Source organism: Somniosus microcephalus, chromosome 1, assembly GCF_052327205.1.
Source record: "Somniosus microcephalus isolate GS21.2 chromosome 1, FLI_Smic_1.0, whole genome shotgun sequence".
NCBI lineage: Eukaryota > Metazoa > Chordata > Chondrichthyes > Squaliformes > Somniosidae > Somniosus > Somniosus microcephalus.
In genome coordinates, this window is record NC_140987.1 from 12,561,174 (window position 1) to 12,580,461 (window position 19,288).

Here is a 19,288-nt window from a genome sequence, read left to right on the forward strand (position 1 = left end):
GTACAGTACCAGACGGGAATGAATCGTTCCCTTTTACCCGCTGTGTACTGTACATGTACAGGAGCTGACACTGAGACGCACACACGGGCCATACAGTACCAGACGGGAGTGAATCGTTCCCTTTTACCCGCTGTGTACTGTACATGTACAGGAGCCGACACGGAGACACACACGGGCCGTACAGTACCAGACGGGAGTGAATCGTTCCATTTTACCCGCTGTGTGCTGTACATGTACAGGAGCTGACACTGAGACACACACAGGCCGTACAGTACCAGACGGGAGTGAATCGTTCCATTTTACCTGCTGTGTGCTGTACATGTACAGGAGCTGACACTGAGACACACACAGGCCGTACAGTACCAGACGGGAGTGAATCGTTCCATTTTACCCGCTGTGTACTGTACATGTACAGGAGCTGACACTGAGACACACACACGGGCCATACAGTACCAGACGGGAGTGAATCGTTCCCTTTTACCCGCTGTGTACTGTACATGTACAGCAGCGGACACAGAGACAGGCAGCTCTATAATGCCAGACAAGAGTGAATATTATTTTTCAGGAAAGCAATTTCTAGCAAAGAGCTGACACAGACACACTGAGTGTGTAGGACAGTGTATTTGGAGCTTGGGAGGAGTAGGAGTAAAGTTCAGAAGAACAATGACCAGGGCCACTGGTTTATGATGACTAAAGAAGTCAAATTCCACTTTTGTCACGTGGTTCTGGGATTTTTTTCCTGATGTTTCATTCCACATTCTGCAAACCACACATGGCAGTGACCACAGCAGTGTCAATAAACAGAGTTTATGACTGCCTCTGTGATTTACTTTTACTTTTATTGATGATTTATCAACAGGCGAGCCAGCGCAGCTGTGAACTGTCTAAAGCGGTTTCACGAGATGAAGAAGCGCGGCTCGAAACCTTACAGCCTGTACCTGGATCACATTATGCACAAAAATGGCTCCATCTCCCACAAACGGGATCACCACCTGCGTGTCCAGAAAGACATCTTCATCTTGAAGGTAAACGGAACGCTTTGCGAACACGTGTTATCGTAGCAGAGATTTTGGAAACGTACAGGTAAGATCACTGACACAAGCTTCTCCGTGAATCTTGAGTGTAGGTTGGAATCCAGCTTCGTGTGTGTGTTCTGATGTAATACAGTTTCAGTCGGCAAGGGCGGGGAGGGGACTACTAAATTTTGGGGGGTAAAAATGCTTGTAGAAGTAAATCAATATTCATGTTCCACAGTCAGATACAGAGCACTTTGTAACAGAGCTTTGTACTGACCATGTACGGGTGAGTCCAGTTTTTGTCGTGGGAGGGCATGTAACTGTTGAATTCAGTACCAGGAGCAGCCTGTAGGATAAGCTTCCTCGCAAGTCCTCAAACCGCTACAAAATACTCTGCTGCGAACTAAGCATCGGCAATGACAAAGGCGCACAGAGCCCAATGGGACCCTGCAAGGCCCTCCTCACTAACGTCTAGGGACTGGTGCCAAAGTTGGGAGAGCTGCCCCACAGACTAGTCAAGCAACAGCATGACATAGTCAAACTCACAGAATCATACTCATCACCCAACTTCCCAGACTCTGTCACCATCCCATGGTATGTCCTGTCCCACCGGCAGGATAGGCGCACCAGAGATGGCAGCACAGTGTTGTACAGTCGGGAAGGGGTGGCCCTGGGAGTCCTCAATGTTGACTCTGGAACCTATGAAATCTCATTTCTTTCCGGCCAAACATGGGCAAGGAAACCTCCTGCTGATTACCACCGACTACCCTTCCTCAGCTGATGAATCAATATTCCTCCATATTGAAAACAACTTGGAAGAGGCACTGAGGGTAGCAAGGGCACGGAATATACCCTGGGTGGGGGAATTCCAGGTCCATCACCAAGAGTGGTTCGGTAGTACCACTGCTGGCCGAGCTCTGAACCACCTAGCTGCCAGACTAGGCTTGTGGCAGGTGGTGCGAGAACTAACACAAGGGAAAGAAACGGACTTGACCTCGTCCTCACCAATCTACTTGTCGCAGATGCATCTGTCCATGACTGTATTGGTAGGAGTGACCACCGCACAGTCCCCGTGGAGACGAAGTCCCGTCTTCACACCGAGGACACACTTCGTTGTGTCATGTGGCACGACCACTACTAAGTGGGACAGATTAAGAACAAAACCCAACAGCTCATAACTAGGCATCCATAAGTTGCTGTAGGCCATCAGCAGCAGCAGAATTGTATTCTACTACAATCCGTAACCTCGTGACTCGGCATATCCCTCAAGCCTCCAACACCATCAAGCCAGGGGACCAACCCTGGTTCAATGAGGAGTGTAGAAGAGCATGCCAGGAGCAACACCAGACATACCTGAAAATGAGGTGGCAACCTGGTGAAGCTGCAACACACGGTTACATGCATGCTAAACAGCGGAAGAAGCATCAACAGAAAATGCTGGAAACACTCGGCAGGTCGGGCAGCATCGTGGAGAGAGAAACCGAGTTAACGTTTCAGGTCGATGACCCCTCATCAGAACTGGAAAAAGTAACAGATTTTTAAGCAAGTGTGGGGCAGGGAAAGGGAGGAGGGGAGGAAAGAACAAAGGGAAGGTCTGTGATAGGATGGAAGGCAGGAGAGATTAAAAGACCAAAGAGATGATGGCATGAGGCAAAAGGAGACAGTAATGGGACAAGTTAAGAAACACAAGATGACTGGATAAGGTGTAAATGGCAATGGCAGAATCATCAACAGCTGCCATGTGAAAGAAAAAAGAAGACATAGGGGCCAAGGTTATAGTCTAAAATTGTTGAACTCACTGTTGAGTCTAGAAGACTGTGAAGTGCCTAATAGAAAGATGAGGTGCTGTTCCTCGAGCTTCGTTGGCCGAGGTTGGAGGGGTCAAAGTGGGAGTGGAGCGGAGAATTAAAGTGACAGGCGACCGGAAGCTCGGGGTCATGCTTACAGACTGAACGGAGGTGTTCCGCAAAGTGGTCACCCAATCTGCGTTTGGTCTCCCCAATGTAGAGGAGACCGCATCGTGAGCAGTGAATACAGTATACTAAATTGCAAGAAGTCCAAGTAAATCGCTGTTTCACCTGGAAGGGGTGTTTGGGGCCCTGGACAGTGGGAATGGGGGAGGTAAAAGGACAGGTGTTGCATCTCTTGCGCTTGCAGGGGAAGGTGCTGGGTGAAGGGGAAGGGGTGATAGAGGAGTGGACAAGGGTGTCGCTGAGGGAACGGCCCCTTCGGAATGCTGAAAGGGGAGGGGAAGATGTGTTTGGTGGTGGGATCGCGCTGGAGGTGGCGGAGGATGATCCATTGAATGTGGAGGCTGGTGGGGTGAAAGGTGAAGACAAGGGGAACCCAATCGTGGTTCTGGGAGGGGAGGGGAAGGTGAGAGCAGAAGTGCGGGAAATGGAACGGACATGGTCGAGGGCCATGTCAACCTTGGTAGAGGGGAATCCTCGATTGAGGAAAAAGGAAGACACATCGAAAGCACTAGTATGGAAGGTGGCATCATCGGAACAGATGTGGTGGAGACGGAGAAACTGGGAGAATGGAATAGGATCCTTACAGGAAGCAGGGTGGGAGGAAGTGTCATCCAGATAGCTGTGGGAGTCCGTGGGCTTATAGTGGATGTTTGTTGATAGCCTATCCCCAGAAAAGGAGACAGGAGAAGTCGAGGAAGGGAAGGAAAGATGTCTCCTGCCTTCCATCCTACCACAGACCTTCCCTTTGTTCTTTCCTCCCCTCCTCCCTTTCCCTGCCCCACACTTGCTGAAAAATCTGTTACTTCTCCAACTTTTTCCAGTTCTGATGAAAGGTCATTGACCTGAAACGTTAACTCTGTTTCTCTCTCCACGATGCTGCCTGACCTGCTGAGTGTTTCCAGCATTTTCTGTTGTTGTTTCAGATTTCCAGCATCCGCAGTATTTTGCTATTGTAGTAGCAGAAGAAGCATGCTACAGACAGAGCTAAGTGATCCCACGACCAATAGATCAGGTCAAAACTCTGCAATCCTGCCACATCCAGTTGTGAATGGTGGTGGACAATTAAACAACTAACGGGAGGAGGAGGCTCCATGAACATCCCCATCCTCAATGATGGCGGAGCCCACCACGTGTGTGCAAAAGACATAGGTGAAGCGTTTGCAACCATCTTCAGCCAGAAGTGCCGAGTGGATGATCCATCTCGGCCTCTTCCTGAGGTCCCCACCATCACAAAAGCCAGTCTTCAGCCAATTCGATTCACTCCACGTGATACCAAGCATCGGCTGAGCGTGCTGGATGCAGCAAAGGCTAAGCCCCGTTAACATCCCGGCTGTAGTGCCGAAGACCTGTGCTCCAGAACTAGCCGCACCTCTAGCCAAGCTGTTCAAAATTGGGAACTACCTGGCAATGTGGAAAATTGCCCAGGTATGTCCTGTCCACAAAAAGCAAGACAAATCCAACCCGGCCAATTACTGCCCTGTCAGCCTGCTTATCAGCAAAGTGATGGAAGGAGTCGTCAACAGTGCTATCAAGTGGCACATTCTCACCAATAACCTGCTTACCGATTTACGTCGTCGTCTTTCATGTTTTCATTTTATCTTAGCTTCTCAATAAATAAGACAGTTTGTTTGTGTGTTCCCTTACCATTTTAGGTCGTGACCAATGATTGACAGCTTGATAGCTGAATTCTGCATTCAAACCACATGACTCCAGTTCACGTGGTGCTGGGTTTTGTTTTACTGTGTGCCAGTGGACGGCACAACACAGTACATGACTTTGTTTACATATTTATGTGTACATCGAAAAAGCAGAATATGCTGGAAGTACGTAACCGGTCCACTAACAACTGAGAGAAAAGACAGGTGACTGTATCAGACAGAGTCCTGCTGAAGGGTCCCGTCTGACAAGTTACGCTGGGGGGGAAAATTCGGCTGATTTGCGCCTCCCGTTAGCGCCCTAAAAGGGCACTAACGGGGGGCGCAAAGTAACTAGCGCTTGGGAGCGGCGCCGTCAACATCTCCCATGAAATTCAGCGGGATATTAACGGCGACGGTAACTGTTAGCACCCCGTGGCACTGTGCCGTCGGTGATGTCGTCATCGCCGTGCGCAGCGCCCCGGCCGCAATCTTCAGTAGAGCCCCCTGACTTAACGCCGGCTGCTATGTCCGACAGGGTCAGGGGGGAATACCTGCGGTCGGGGTGGTGCAAATTAAAGGGGAGGTGCCGGGCGGCCATTTTTGTTGCTGGCCACCTGCCCCCGTTGCTGTCCCTGGCCTTCTGTGTAGCTCCCCCTGCGGAGTGCTGGCTGCGCTCCGTGAGCCCGGCACTTCTCTTGCGTGCCGGGCTCTTTTGCCGGCACTCCGATCCCTGGTGGCCCGGGTCGTGCTGCACTAGGCCCCTCCCCTTTAATAAGGGGAGGAAGGCCTGCAGTACCGCGGCGCGACATGCTGCAGAGCGTGGCGCTGCGACACGTAGCGCCGTGATATTCACTCGCAGCTCCCCAAGAGGGAGGCGGGGTGCTTCCAGTAAGGCGCTACAAATGTATCTCAGGTGCGAGGGGTGCTAATTTTTTCGGGGCGCTAAAAGCGAAGTTAGCGCCCCAAAGGGGGCGTGACCCAATTTTTCCCCCCCACACTCTTTTCCCTTCTGGTGTCAACAGACTTGTTATGTAATAGCGGCATTTTCTGTTTTTATTTTAGATTTTGAACACGGTAGTTTTTCCACTTTTATCCCTGTGTTTGTGTTGTGCAAGGCTATGATCAATGTGTGTTCCCTGCCATACACCCTTTCTCTACATTGTTTTCATCTAGGACACAGAGGAGGCAATGATGCAGAACTTGCGAGACAGCGATGTCCTGAATAACAAGGACAACCTGAGGTGGAACTGGAACTTAATCTCAACCATTCTTAAGGTAGCAGTGCAAGGAAATGACTGGGACTTGAGCATTGTATCTGTTAATATTTAAATTTGGTGTTAATTACTATGAAAATGTCAGTGGTAGGAGATGCATATTTCCCCCCTTTTTTGTCCCAGTTTCCATATCAAGCTTTCAAGGCTTGGATACAAAGTAAAGCTCCCTCTACACTGTCCCATCAAACACTTCCAGGGCAGGTACAGCACAGCTTAGATACAGAGTAAAGCTCCCTCTACACTGTCCCATCAAACACTCCCAGGGCAGGTACAGCATGGGTTAGATACAGAGTAAAGCTCCCTCTACACTGTCCCATCAAACACTCCCAGGGCAGGTACAGCACGGGTTAGATACAGAGTAAAGCTCCCTCTACACTGTCCCATCAAACTCTCCCAGGTCAACTCCCTCCAAGTCACAGCATCCTGACTTAGAAGTATATCGCCGATCCTTCATCGTCACTGGGTCAAAATCCTGGAACTCCCTTCCTAACAGCACTGTGGGAGGACCTTCACCACATGGACTGCAGCGGTTCAAGAAGGCGGCTCACCACCACCTTCTCTGGCATTTAGGGATGGGCAATAAATGCTGGCCTTGCCAGCGATGCCCACATCCCATAAACGAATTAAAAAAAAAAAAAGTACAACACAGGTTAGATACACAGTAAGCTTCAACTACACTGCCCTAGCAGCTGAAGTTGGACTCATTCTTCGCAGGAGTTGGGTTGAGACTGCCCAAACTAGTATGATGGATCTGAGGCCCAGAGCCACTGGTACTTGGTGCTTCTTAGTATCCACCCCACGCGCGGCTCTGTTCCTCATGCTGAGCTGTGGTCCTTCAACTGGAGATCGTGGTGTCTACCGGCAGCGGAGGTGGGAGGGAAGGTGGTTCAGGTTGTGGCACTGGGCTGCCAGCTTGTTGGAGGCTATGCAACAGACTGCTCATGCATTCAACGATAGGGGCAGAGAGGTTGGGGAATGAGATCTTTGAAAAATTACAAATGAAGAGACAAAATTAAATCTAGACTTGCCCCAAACTCAGGAAGATTATTGCTATTAGGGAGAACTGACATTGAAACCCAGGTCCCAGAGGTGGTCACGATGTGAGAACCAACTATGTTGCTGTGTCCTGTCTGTCTCTGTGGGTGTTGTTTCTCTGATTTATTGAGAGATTAAGTACCCTGTCCGTGTCTGTCCTTTTGCAGTGGCCCAACGTAAACCTGCGGAACTACAAAGATGAACAGTTACACAGGTGAGTGTGGGCTGTGCTGGTGTCCCTCATTAGGTGGTGGGGGAAGGTGGGCAACAGATCATCATGAACATATTTGTTCTGCTGACCACCTATAAACAGAACTTAAGATGTTTTTAACAGAAAAGTGCTAATGGGCCCAGCAAGGCAGTCTCTTTGATGGCTCACCCTTTTCACCATATCCCTCAACCCACCTTTCCGCCATATCCCTCAACCCACCCTCTCGCCATATCCCTCAACCCACCCTCTCGCCATATCCCTCAACCCACCCTCTCGCCATATCCCTCAACCCACCCTCTCGCCATATCCCTCAACCCACCCTCTCGCCATATCCCTCAACCCACCCTCTCGCCATATCCCTCAACCCACCCTCTCGCCATATCCCTCAACCCACCCTCTCGCCATATCCCTCAACCCACCCTCTCGCCATATCCCTCAACCCACTCTCTCTCCATATCCCTCAACCCACTCTCCATATCCCTCAACCCACTCTCTCTCCATATCCCTCAACCCACCCTCTCTCCATATCCCTCAACCCACCTTCTCGCCATAACCCTCAATCTCAGTGCCAGCTGTGGCTCAGTGGGTAGCACACTTGCCTCTGAGTCAGAAGGTTGTGGGTTCAAGTCCCACTCCAGGGACTTGAGCACATAAAGCTCGGCTGACACTCCCAGTGCAGTGCTGCATTGCCGGAGGTGCCGTCTTTCAGATGAGACGCTAAACCGAGGCCCCGTCTGCTTTCTCGGGTGGACGTAAAAGATCCCCAGCACTATTTTGAAGAGCTGGGGAGTTCTCCCCGGTGTCCTGGCCAATATTTATCTCTCAACCAACATCACTAAAACAGATTAACTGGTTATCATCACATTGCTGTTAGTGGGAGCTTGCTGTGTGCAAATTTGCTGTTGTGTTTCCCACATTACAACAGTGACTCCGCTTCAAAAGTACTTCATTGATTGTAAAGCGCTTTGGGACGTCCAGTGGTTGTGAAAGGCGCGATATAAATGCACGTCTTTCTTTTCACTTACTGTTTCCCCTCATCTACCCATCTTCTATCCCGCAAATCCACCGACCTACCTTCTCGCCATATCGTTCAACCCCACCAATGCACTCTCACCATATCCCTCAACCCCATCACTCTGGACATATACCTAATTGCCTCTTCAAACTATTTACAGGTTAGGCTTCAATGTCATTCATTGGTAACGTTCCATACCTTAAATACCCTTTGAATAGAAAGGACTACCAGGCTTCCCTTCTTGTTCTTAACTTCCTTATTTTTAATTTGTCTCACTGTTTGTACCTTTCACTATAGTTAGCAATGGCGTCAATCGACTCTATAACCTAAAACTATCTGTTGAATTTAAAGGAAATGTGTTCCTTTCTCTCTCTGTCTTGCTAGCTCTCTCTCTCCCTCCCTCGCTCTCTCTCTCCCCCTCGCTCTCTCTCTCCCTCGCGCTCGCTCTCCCCCTCGCTCGCTCTCCCCCTCGCGCTCTCTCTCCCCCTCGCGCTCTCTCTCCCCCTCGCGCTCTCTCTCCCCCTCGCGCTCTCTCTCCCCCTCGCGCGCTCTCTCCCCCTCGCGCGCTCTCTCCCCCTCGCGCTCGCTCGCCCCCTCCCTCCGCCTCTCTCTCTACCCAGTTATTCTTTCACTTTGATCACTAGTTCTGCGTTTCCTATTTGTTTAGGTTCGTGCGCCGATTGCTGTATTTTTACAAGCCCAGTGGTAAGCTGTACGCCAACATGGAGCTGGATCATGCTATGGGAAAGCAGCTGACCGTAGTGGGCTGCCAGTTCACTGAGTTCCTTCTCGAGTCCAACGAGGTGAGCTTGCCAGCTTGTTACTCTGCACATGCAGCAAAGAATTTTTATACAGGGCGATCCAAAACATGCTCTTGCTAATTCTGGATGTAAAAAGCATTGTGTTGACAAAATAGTTACAGTGCAGAAGGGTCTGTTTGCTAATTGGGAACCCAGATGAAGGGTTCAGTTTGAGGAGATTTAGAAGATGAGGTGAATCAAGATGTAGGTTGTAGGAGAAAGGTAAGACTAAGGAAGGGAAGGAGTTCTGCAATTTGAAGGTTTGGGAGAGAGAGTTGAAGTCTGAGGTGGTGCTATGACTTTGATTTTAACACATGGTGCTATGACTTTGATTTTAACACAGTGACGATGCAGGAGGAGGAACAGTGCATAGGATCTTGTATTTCGAGGATAATGTATTCAAAGGAACAAGAGGAAAGTGTAGAGAAATAGTGTCCATAGTATCAACAAAATGGAGAGAGACAAGAATAGCTGTGATAGAGAGAGAGAGAGTGGAGGCTAGCGGTGAGAGGGATCACCTGTTGGACAACCATCTTTTTCTTGTGTTCTCTCCGGGACTGTGAGCGTGCGTTTAAAAATGCCTTCCCAGAGAAGGAGCAATGTTAAACTCTTGTGTAGGCTTGTGTTTTATATTTCACCTCTGTACAGATATGTCAACTATTACCAGTCCCTATTAGAGAATCTACCCTCATTTCTAAAACTGCAAACCAGAGTCAGGAGTGAATCCACAAGAGTTTCACTTCTGGCTGATGGTGCAACTTTCTAGAGCTCACTGTTCCAGACAGGCTGAGAACTCATCTTCCTTTTCCCATTTGTTCCATATTGTGGCAGGATGGTCAGACGTACCTGGAGGAACTGGTGAAGGACATTGTGCAGTGGCTCTCCTCCTCCTCCGGCCTGAAGCCCGAGCGGAGCCTGCAGAACAATGGCTTGCTCAGCACCCTCAGCCAGCACTACTTTCTGATCATCGGTACTCTGTCCTCTCACCCACACGGGGTCAAGATGTTGGAGAAATGCAGCATGTTCCAGTGGTAAGTCATGGTCGAAGTGACCCCCCCCCCCTTTGCTATTTTGAGGTTAAAAAAAATAAACAAAATACAAATGCTTGCAATCTGAACTACATGGCAGATCTGAACGAGAAAGGGCTCACATCTAAAATGTTAATCCCGAAACAAATTCAGGGTTAAACCAAAAACCCATTCACAAATAGTTAAACCCAAAATGTTACGCTGTCTTTCCTCTTCGGGTGCTGACTGGGTTGCAAATTTCGAGTGGTCTCTTATTTCATTGATTTATTGTTGGAAGAGTGGCAGCCGTGCCAGCTGGCAGATGCACGACTACAATGCTGCCATAGAAACATAGAAGATAGGAGGAGGAGTAGGCCATTCGGCCCCTCGAGCCTGCTCCGCTATTCAATGCGATCATGGCAGATCATCCAAATCCAGTACCCTGTCCCTGCTTTCTCCCCATACCCCTTGATCCCTTTAGCCTTAAGAAATATATCCAACTCCTTCTTGAATATATTTAATGAATTGGCCTCAACTGCCTTCTGTGGTAGAGAATTCCACAGGTTCACCACTCTCTGTTCTAAATGGCTTACCCCTTATCCTTAGACTGTGACCCCTGGTTCTGGACTCCCCGACCATTGGGAACATCCTTCCAGCATCTAGTCTGTCTAGTCCTGTCAGATTTTTATAAGTTTCAATGAGATCCCCTCTCATTCTTCTAAACTCCAGCGAGTACAAGCCCAATCGACCCAATCTCTCCTTATACGTCATTCCTGCCATCCCAGGTATCAGCCTGGTGAATCTTCGCTGAACTCCCTCCATGGCAAGAACATCCTTCCTCAGGTAAGGCGACCAAAACTGCACACAATACTCAAGATGTGGTCTCACCAAGGCCCTGTACAACTGCAGCAAGACATCCTTGTTCCTGTACTCAAACCCTCTCGCTACGAAGGCCAACATACCATTTGCCTTCTTAACCACCTGCTGCACCTGCATGCTTACCTTCAGCGACTGGTGCACAAGGACACCCAGGTCTCGTTGCACTTCCCCTTCTCCCAATCTATTGCCATTCAGATAATAATCTGCCTTCCTGTTTTTGCCATCAAAGAGGATAACCTCACATTTATCCACGTTATATTGCATCTGCCATGCTTCTGCCCAATCACCCAACCTGTCCAAATCATCCTGGAGTTTCTCAGCATCCTCCTCACAGCACACACGCCCACCCAGCTTTGTGTTGTCTGCAAATTTGGCCATTGATTTTCTGTCAGTTTCGACATCTCTCTGCGAGGGTGTCTGCTGCCCGCCACCTCCCCGCTACAGCACCTAATGTAATTGATCAGCGAACAACTGCTCTGCATCGCACATGTGGTGGGCTCCTCTGGCTTGACTTTTTAAAAACATTTTTCTTTCTTTCTGCCACCCCTAGCCCAATTATTTTAAATGAGCACTTGAAACGCCAAGGCTACAGACCAAGTGCTGGAAAATGGGATTAGAATAGACGGGGCTTGATGGCCGGCACAGACACGATGGGCCAAAGGGCCTCTTTCTGTGCTGTGTAACTCTATGACTCCTTGCTCAGAAGGGCTGGCAATTGCTGGGGTGCCTTTTCCCAGGTACTGGCCGTCCCCTTGTACCTCAGCCAAGTGACCACGCTTCCTGCCAACGGCCTTTGGGGATACTCTTTGGAGACTGGGGCTAAGAAAGACACAGGGGCAGTATAGAGGGAGTTTTACTCTGTATCTAACCCGTGCTGTACCTGACCTCGGAGGGTTTGATGGGACAGTGTAGAGGGAGCTTTACTCTGTATCTAACCCGTGCTGTACCTGCCCTGGGAGTGTTTGATGGGGCAGTGTAGAGGGAGCTTTACTCTGTATCTAACCCATGCTGTACCTGCCCTGGGAGTGTTTGATGGGACAGTGTAGAGGGAGCTTTACTCTGTATCTAACCCGTGCTGTACCTGCCCTGGGAGTGTTTGATGGGGCAGTGTAGAGGGAGCTTTACTCTGTATCTAACCCATGCTGTACCTGCCCTGGGAGTGTTTGATGGGGCAGTGTAGAGGGAGCTTTACTCTGTATCTAACCCATGCTGTACCTGCCCTGGGAGTGTTTGATGGGACAGTGTAGAGGGAGCTTTACTCTGTATCTAACCCGTGCTGTACCTGCCCTGGGAGTGTTTGATGGGACTGTGTAGAGAGAGCTTTACTCTGTATCTAACCTGTGCTGTACCTGCCCTGGGTGTGTTTGATGGGACAGTGTAGAGGGAGCTTTACTCTGTATCTAACCCATGCTGTACCTGCCTTGGGAGTGTTTGATGGGACAGTGTAGAGGGAGCTTTACTCTGTATCTAACCCGTGCTGTACCTGACCTGGGAGTGTTTGATGGGACAGTGTAGAGGGAGCTTTACTCTGTATCTAACCCGTGCTGTACCTGCCCTGGGAGTGTTTGATGGGACAGTGTAGAGGGAGCTTTACTCTGTATCTAACCCGTGCTGTACCTGCCCTGGGAGTGTTTGATGCTGAATCAGCCATGAAATCTTGGAATGGTGGAAGAGGCTCGAGGGGATGAATGGCCTACTCCTGTACCTATGTTGCTGTCTGAAATGGAGTGTTCCATTTCCTGATACTTGGCACCCTTCAACTTCAGGAGCAAAAAAAGCTGATATAAAATTTGAATAAGTTTTATTCTTTCTCTTGTACGCCATTTGCCAGTTCTGCTGGTGCAACAGAAGAGACAGCTGCTGTGGGGCACTGTAACTGTGGCACTGGGGTAGCAGGAATGAGGTAAAATCCCTGCTGGTTAAATGGCAGAAAATTGTGGTTGGGTTTGAAGTTAATGTTATTGTAGTTTGCGGGGGGTGGTGGAAAGAGTGGTGCTGAATGTGTTGCATGCACAGGGTGATATAATTTAATCTCTCCTCTCTCTCTCTCTCTCCATAGTTTACTCAGCCTCTGCTCTCTGAAGAACTACGACCACGTGCTGAAGCTAACCGTCTCCACTTTAGACTACAGCCGCGACGGCTTGTCCAGGGTTATCCTGTCCAAAATCCTTACGTCAGCCACCGATGTAAGTACGCTTGGAATGGGTGAGCAGCTGTCTTGCATGGGTTGTCCATCTTTCATTTAACTGGCTGAGTCCTGAGATTCACTTTCACTTGGTCTTTGTAATTGCGTGTCCGAGGCGTTTGCATGCTGAGTGCTGCGAGAATACTGGATGGGTGGCAAAATGCCACATTATGTCGTAAATTGTCAGTGAAGGTTGGACTGCTTTGCTCCGAGATCAGATTCCTCCCTCTAACGCCCTGTGAGACACCCATTATTATGGATGCCTGAAAAGGATATTTTGTTGGCACCCCTGCTTCAGATCAGTGCCAGTTAGCACTATGACAGAAGGACCTTGAACGAGACTGCCTCACTCTGGAGTGAGTTGCAGAAAATGTCTTTGCCACGGTGACTAAGGCAGCAGCCTCAGCTTCCTGATCTGGTCTGGCTTATTTGTGATTTCAGTCCCACACCAGTGTGGTTGACTCTAAACTGTCCTCTGAAGTGGCCCAGCAAGCCCCTAAGTTGTATCAAACCGCTACATGCAGCAGTTCAAGGCGGCGGCCCACCACCACCGTCTCAGAGCAACTAGGGCTGGGCAATAAATTCCAGTGATGCCCACAACCCGAGAATGATTTGTAAAAAATGAATAGAGTTTTTATTCCGCGTCTCTGGTGTAGACCTGAAGTGTCTGCTCTCTAGTGAAATCAGCAGCTCTCGACTGTCGGGCAGTATACATTGTTTGCATTATTTCTGAGTGAAGTAGACTAGATTAGATCAGAGAGACTTCCTGTTGCTCACCGCAGTGTTGGTCTGACTGCTGTGTTTGTGTAGAACTGCAGGCTGTATGCAACAAAACACTTGCGGGTTTTACTACGGGCCAACGTGGAGTTCTTCAGCAACTGGGGCATAGAATTACTCGTAACACAGCTGCACGATAAAAATAAAACCACCTCTTCAGAAGCACTCGAAATCCTGGATGAGGCTTGCGAGGACAAGGTGAGCTGAGTGCCTGGGTGTGGAATGAATGTCTCATTCGTCAAGGCTTAGGATTAGGAGTGTAGCTTTATTCTCATGAGCCGGTCCTACTCTTCAGCATTGGGGAAGGGATTGATTAGATTAATTGCCTGTAGTTACAAGTTCCCCAGACTGTAATGCTCGCACCTCCATCTTGGCTAGATTATCTAACAGCATAAAATTGATGCAGGGAGGATGTTTCCCCTGGCTGGGGAGTCTAGAACCAGGGGTTACAGTCTCGGAATAAGGAGTCGGCCATTTAGGACTGCGATGAGGAGAAATTTCTTCACTCAGAGGGTGGGGAATCTTTGGAATGCTCTACTCCACAGAGGGCTGTGGAGGCTCAGTCGTTGAGTATATTCAAGACAGAGATTGATAGAGTTTTGGATATTAAGGGGATATGGGGATAGTGCAGGAAAGCGGAGTTGAGGTAGTAGATCAGCCATGATCTTATTGAATGGCCGAGCAAGCTCGAGAGGCCAAATGGCCTCCTCCTGCTCCTATTTCTTATGTACCCCCATCCTGATTTGAATACCCTAATCTCAACTGAGACGATGCTGGGGTGTTATAAGTGGCCTTGGTGTTCTTGGACTGGTGGGGACCAAGCCCCTCTGGTCTGAATGGTCATGGTCAGTAGGGCACTAAATTGTGTAATTACCAATTGAGTCAGAGATTGAATAGATTGGGCCTATACTCTCTGGAGTTTAGAAGAATGAGAGGTGATCTCATTGAAACATAAGAATCTGAGGGGTATTGACAGGGTAGATGCTGAGAGATTGTTTCCCCTGGCTGGAGAGTCTAGAACTAGGGGGCATAGTCTCAGGATAAGGGGTCGGCTACTTAACACTGAGATGAGGAATTTCTTCATTCAGAGGGTGGTGAATCTTTGGAATTCTCTACCCCAAAGGGCTGTGGATGCTGAGTCTTTGAGTATATTCAAGGCTGAGATAGATTTTTGGAATCGAGGGAAATGGAGATCAGGCAGGAAAGTGGAGTTGAGGTCGTAGATCAGCCATGATCTTATTGAATGGCAGAGCAGGCTCGAGGGGCCATATGGCCTACTCCTGCTCCTAATTCTACTGTGCTTGTGTTACTAGGTATCTGATTTAATATTAAGACAAATATGTAGGTGACCTCTTGGGAGCGGAGCGGGGTGGGGAGTAGCCAAACTACTTTGGGCTTTGATTCTACCCTTAGACTCAATAATGGCAGTCAGCTTCTTGATGCCTGCTGAGTTTGCACTCTGATTGTTTACGCTGGAAGAGGGTCGTAGTCACCTATATCTGTGCTCTCACTCGTCTCCTCGTGATCATTTTGGGTAGAGTATGGGCACAGTGCTTAAAGTAGGTGACTTCATTTGCCATGGAGGGAAGGGAAAATAAATAAGGTGTCAGGTTTTTTTTTAACTATTCCCATTATCTGCAATGTTGTGTTATTGTGATGTTTAACTCGGGGGAATCAGACTACAAGGCATTGTAGGTGTGGGGCCCTGCGCAGCTCAGTGTTAGCATGCCTCAGTCATAGAAACATAGAAGATAGGAGCAGAAGTAGGCCATTCGGCCCCTCGAGCCTGCTCCGCCATTCAATGCGATCATGGCTGATCATCCAAATTCAGTACCCGGTCCCTGCTTTCTCCCCATACCCCTTGATCCCTTTAGCCTTAAGAAATATATCCAACTCCTTCTTGAATATATTTAATGTATTGGCCTCTACTGCCTTCTGTGGTAGAGAATTCCACAGGTTCACCACTCTGGGTGAAGAAATTCCTCCTCATCTCTGTCCTAAATGGCCTGCCCCTTATCCTTAGACTGTGACCCCTGGTTCTGGACTCACTGACCATCGGGAACATCCTTCCTGCATCTAGTCTGTTCAGTCCTGTCAGAATTTTATAAGTTTCAATGAGATCCCCTCTCATTCTTCTAAACTCCAGCGAGTACAAGCCCAATCGACCCAGTCAATAGAATGTCGCCTGACTCGGAAAAGTTGTGGCTCAAGCACCCCTCCAGCTCGTAATCTAGGCTGACACTTCAGTGCAGTACTGAGAGAGTGTTGCATTGTCAGAGGTATCGTCCTTTGAATGAGATGTTAAACCCAGGCTCCATTTACATGTTCCACTGCACATTAAAAATCATATGGCACAGTTTGAAGAGCAGGGAATTGTCCCAGTGTACAGGTCAACATTACTCCCTAAACCGTAAACATTCACCTGAACCATCAGAACAGGCAGACCGGTCCCCGGGTTAACATCTCATCACCCATGCAGCATTCATTTAACACTGCACTGGCCTATGTTCTGTGCTCAGATCCTGGAGAACTGGGAGCTTGACTGTTCTCCCCACTGGGGATGTCTGCCCCTGCCTGTCCAGCCAGGCTGTCGAGCTGGAATACAAGGTCCATTCTTTTCTCTGTGCTGTTGTTTTGATCCCTCTTTCATTTTCTTACTGCTGTTCCAGGCTAACCTGCACGCATTGATCCAGATGAAACCAGCTTTAACCCACCTTGGAGACAAAGGCTTGCTGCTGCTCCTCCGGTGAGTAAAATTCTTCAACCCATCCCTGCCGCCTCCGCTGGCTGACAGCCTGACATTCCAGCAGGACACTAAGACTAAGGCCTGCCTGGCCCAGACTGTTAATGATAAATAATCATCAGCTTGCTCCTGTCTCATTAAACTCGCCACCTGTTACACTGACTCCAGTCTTTCTCTGCTTGTACCTCCGTCCATCCCCATTTATCTCTCTCTCTCTCTCTCTCACTTCCTCCTCCCCTCGCCCCCACCTTCCCTGCTAATCCAAACTTTCTGTGCTCATCGCCTCCTTTACTCCTTAGAATCATAGAAATTTACGGCACAGAAGGAGGATATTCGGCCCATCGTGTCTGTGTCCTTCTTGTGTTCTCCCTGCCCCCTTGGTCTCTGTCCTCTGTCTCGCTCTCTGGTTAATTGCTCCATTACAGGAAGGGAAAAGTAAATGGCGGCTTCCCTGCTCCCCCCTCCCTCCCACTTCAGCTTCCCCTTGCTGGCTAGGCTCACATGGCACTCGCCAGCTGCTGGATTCAGGGTTGTGCAGGTCGAGGGTCATGTGAGAAACAAGGGAGACATGGAATGCCTTAAAAAATCGATGGAGCTTGTGTCAACAGCACTATCACACTGCCATGGAGCGAGGCAGGCGCGAATCCCAACCTTGACATTGTTTAAACTGCATTGAATAGAGGCTGCAGCATCTCCCAGCAGTGGAGGGGAATGACAGGAGACACTCGGCCTGGTCAGTCTCTTGTGGTGACAAAGGAGTCTTCACCTCAATACAAAAAAAGACCAGCGATGTTTCTAGATAGATGTAGGTTTAATTCCCTGATTGTGCCACTCTCGGGGCTGGCCCCATATTTTACCAAGTTGCTGACCGGGTTTCTGACAGGAACTTATTTGTTCATTTTTCAGATTTTTGTCCATTCCAAAGGGGTTCACCTACCTGAACGAGAGGGGTTATGTTACCAAACAGTTGGAGAAATGGCAAAAGGTGAGTGTGGTGATAACGTGATAACCAAAACTTAGACAGACGTTGGTGGGAAATTTCTAATAAAACCTATTGCCATATAACTGGACTAAAAGGGAACAACTTGCTGCCTTTTGATAGTGCACAGCTGATGTTTGTCTCCGTATCAGCTCCTGCATATATACAGTAAGTACAGCGGCTAATGGGGAACGATTCACACCCATCTGGTACTATACAGCCCGTGTGTGTCTCGGTGTCAGGTCTTGTAAAAGTACAGTGCACACTGGGTAAAAGGGAACGATTCACTCTAGTCTGGTACTGTACGGCCCGTGTGTGTCTCCGTGTCAGGTCCTGTACAGGTACAGTACACCGGGTAAAAGGGAACGATTCACTCCTGTCTGGTACTGTATGGCCCGTGTGTGTCTCCGTGTCAGGTCCTGTACAGTGCACACTGGGTAAAAGGGAACGATTCTCTCTCGTCTGGTACTGTACAGCTTGTGTGTCTGAGTGTCGGCTCCAGTACAGGTACAGTACACAGTGGGTAAAAGGCATCGATTTACTCCTGGTTCATGTGTACATAGGAAAGTACACCAACAACACTGAGCACTCCATTCCTCATGTTCACCACCTCTGCGTAAAGTAGTTAAATCTAAACTGTGGGAACCTTCCCTTTTCCAAGCTTGAGACCATGTCCTCCCGTTGTATACTGTGTGCCAATCTCAAACATGTTATCGGGGTTCAATTTATTCCTTTAAGATCTTGACTGCTTGAATAATCTCTCCTCTGAGCCTCTCTCCTCCTGAATAAACAATCCCAGGCTCTTCGCCCTCTCCTCATAGCTCAGATGCTTTAGCTAGGTATCGATTTGGTTGCCGTCTTCTGCATTGCATCCAATGCCTGGGTGTCTTTGCAGTAGTGGTGACCAGTACTCCAGGTGCCAGTGCCTTGTACAGACTCAATATCATCTGGAATCTCTGTGCTATTCTTCGGCAATACAGCACAAGATCTTGTAAGCTTTCCTTGCTACTGCTACACACTGCGCTGTTGATTTCACCAGCCAGTTTGCTAATGCTCTTCGATTCCTCTCCTATGTTACGTTATTTACTGTAACCTAGAGCCATTTAATTTACGTTCCCATTGTTTGTTCCCCTACCATCTTCTCATTACTTTGCAGTTGTCCACTTTATTATATTAGCCCTTCATTAGCCTACCTTACCATCTTATCCAGATCCCATTGTATTTGGTTTACATGTTCCCTATTGTTTGGAAGCCCCACCCAACACCAATTCACTGTGGCTCACTGCTAGCGCTTTCATCACTGAGTCAGAAGGTTTTGGGTTCAAGCTCCACTCCAGAGACTTGATCACGTAATCCAGGCTGACACTCCAGTGCAGCACTGTCTGAGGTGCCACCTTTCGGGTGTGACATTAAACCGAGGCTCTGCCTGTCCTCTCCGGTGAATGTAAAAGATCCCATGGCACCATTTCGAAGAAGACCAGCAGAGTTCTCTCCAAGGTCCTGGCCAATATTTATCCCTCAACCAACATCGCTAATTACAGATTATCTGGTTATTATTTCATTACTGTTTGTGGGTGCTTGCTGTGCGCAATTAGGCTGCCTACATTACAACAGTGACTGCACTTCAAAAGGCTGTAAAGCGCTTTGGGATGTCCTGAGGTCGTGAAAGGCACTATATAAATGCAAGTCTTTCTTTAATTCTACAAACGTTGATAGTTTGAACATACACGAGCTGACTTCAAGATGCACCACAGAGT

General features: G+C 48.8%; 1 protein-coding gene across 3 annotated transcripts in view; it reads left to right on the forward strand.

The window, feature by feature from the left end:
* rictora (RPTOR independent companion of MTOR, complex 2 a) overlaps nucleotides 1–19,288 on the forward strand; it is a 903,687-nt gene that overhangs the window by 257,836 nt on the left and 626,563 nt on the right. For all 3 annotated transcript variants that reach the window (XM_085966601.1, XM_085966449.1, XM_085966521.1), the window contains exons 17-25: nucleotides 860–1,025; nucleotides 5,800–5,901; nucleotides 7,103–7,149; nucleotides 8,829–8,964; nucleotides 9,793–9,992; nucleotides 12,907–13,033; nucleotides 13,843–14,007; nucleotides 16,479–16,555; nucleotides 17,459–17,537. In XM_085966601.1, the coding sequence (XP_085822727.1) occupies nucleotides 860–1,025; nucleotides 5,800–5,901; nucleotides 7,103–7,149; nucleotides 8,829–8,964; nucleotides 9,793–9,992; nucleotides 12,907–13,033; nucleotides 13,843–14,007; nucleotides 16,479–16,555; nucleotides 17,459–17,537 (1,099 nt within the window). The remainder of the gene's footprint in view (nucleotides 1–859; nucleotides 1,026–5,799; nucleotides 5,902–7,102; nucleotides 7,150–8,828; nucleotides 8,965–9,792; nucleotides 9,993–12,906; nucleotides 13,034–13,842; nucleotides 14,008–16,478; nucleotides 16,556–17,458; nucleotides 17,538–19,288) is intronic.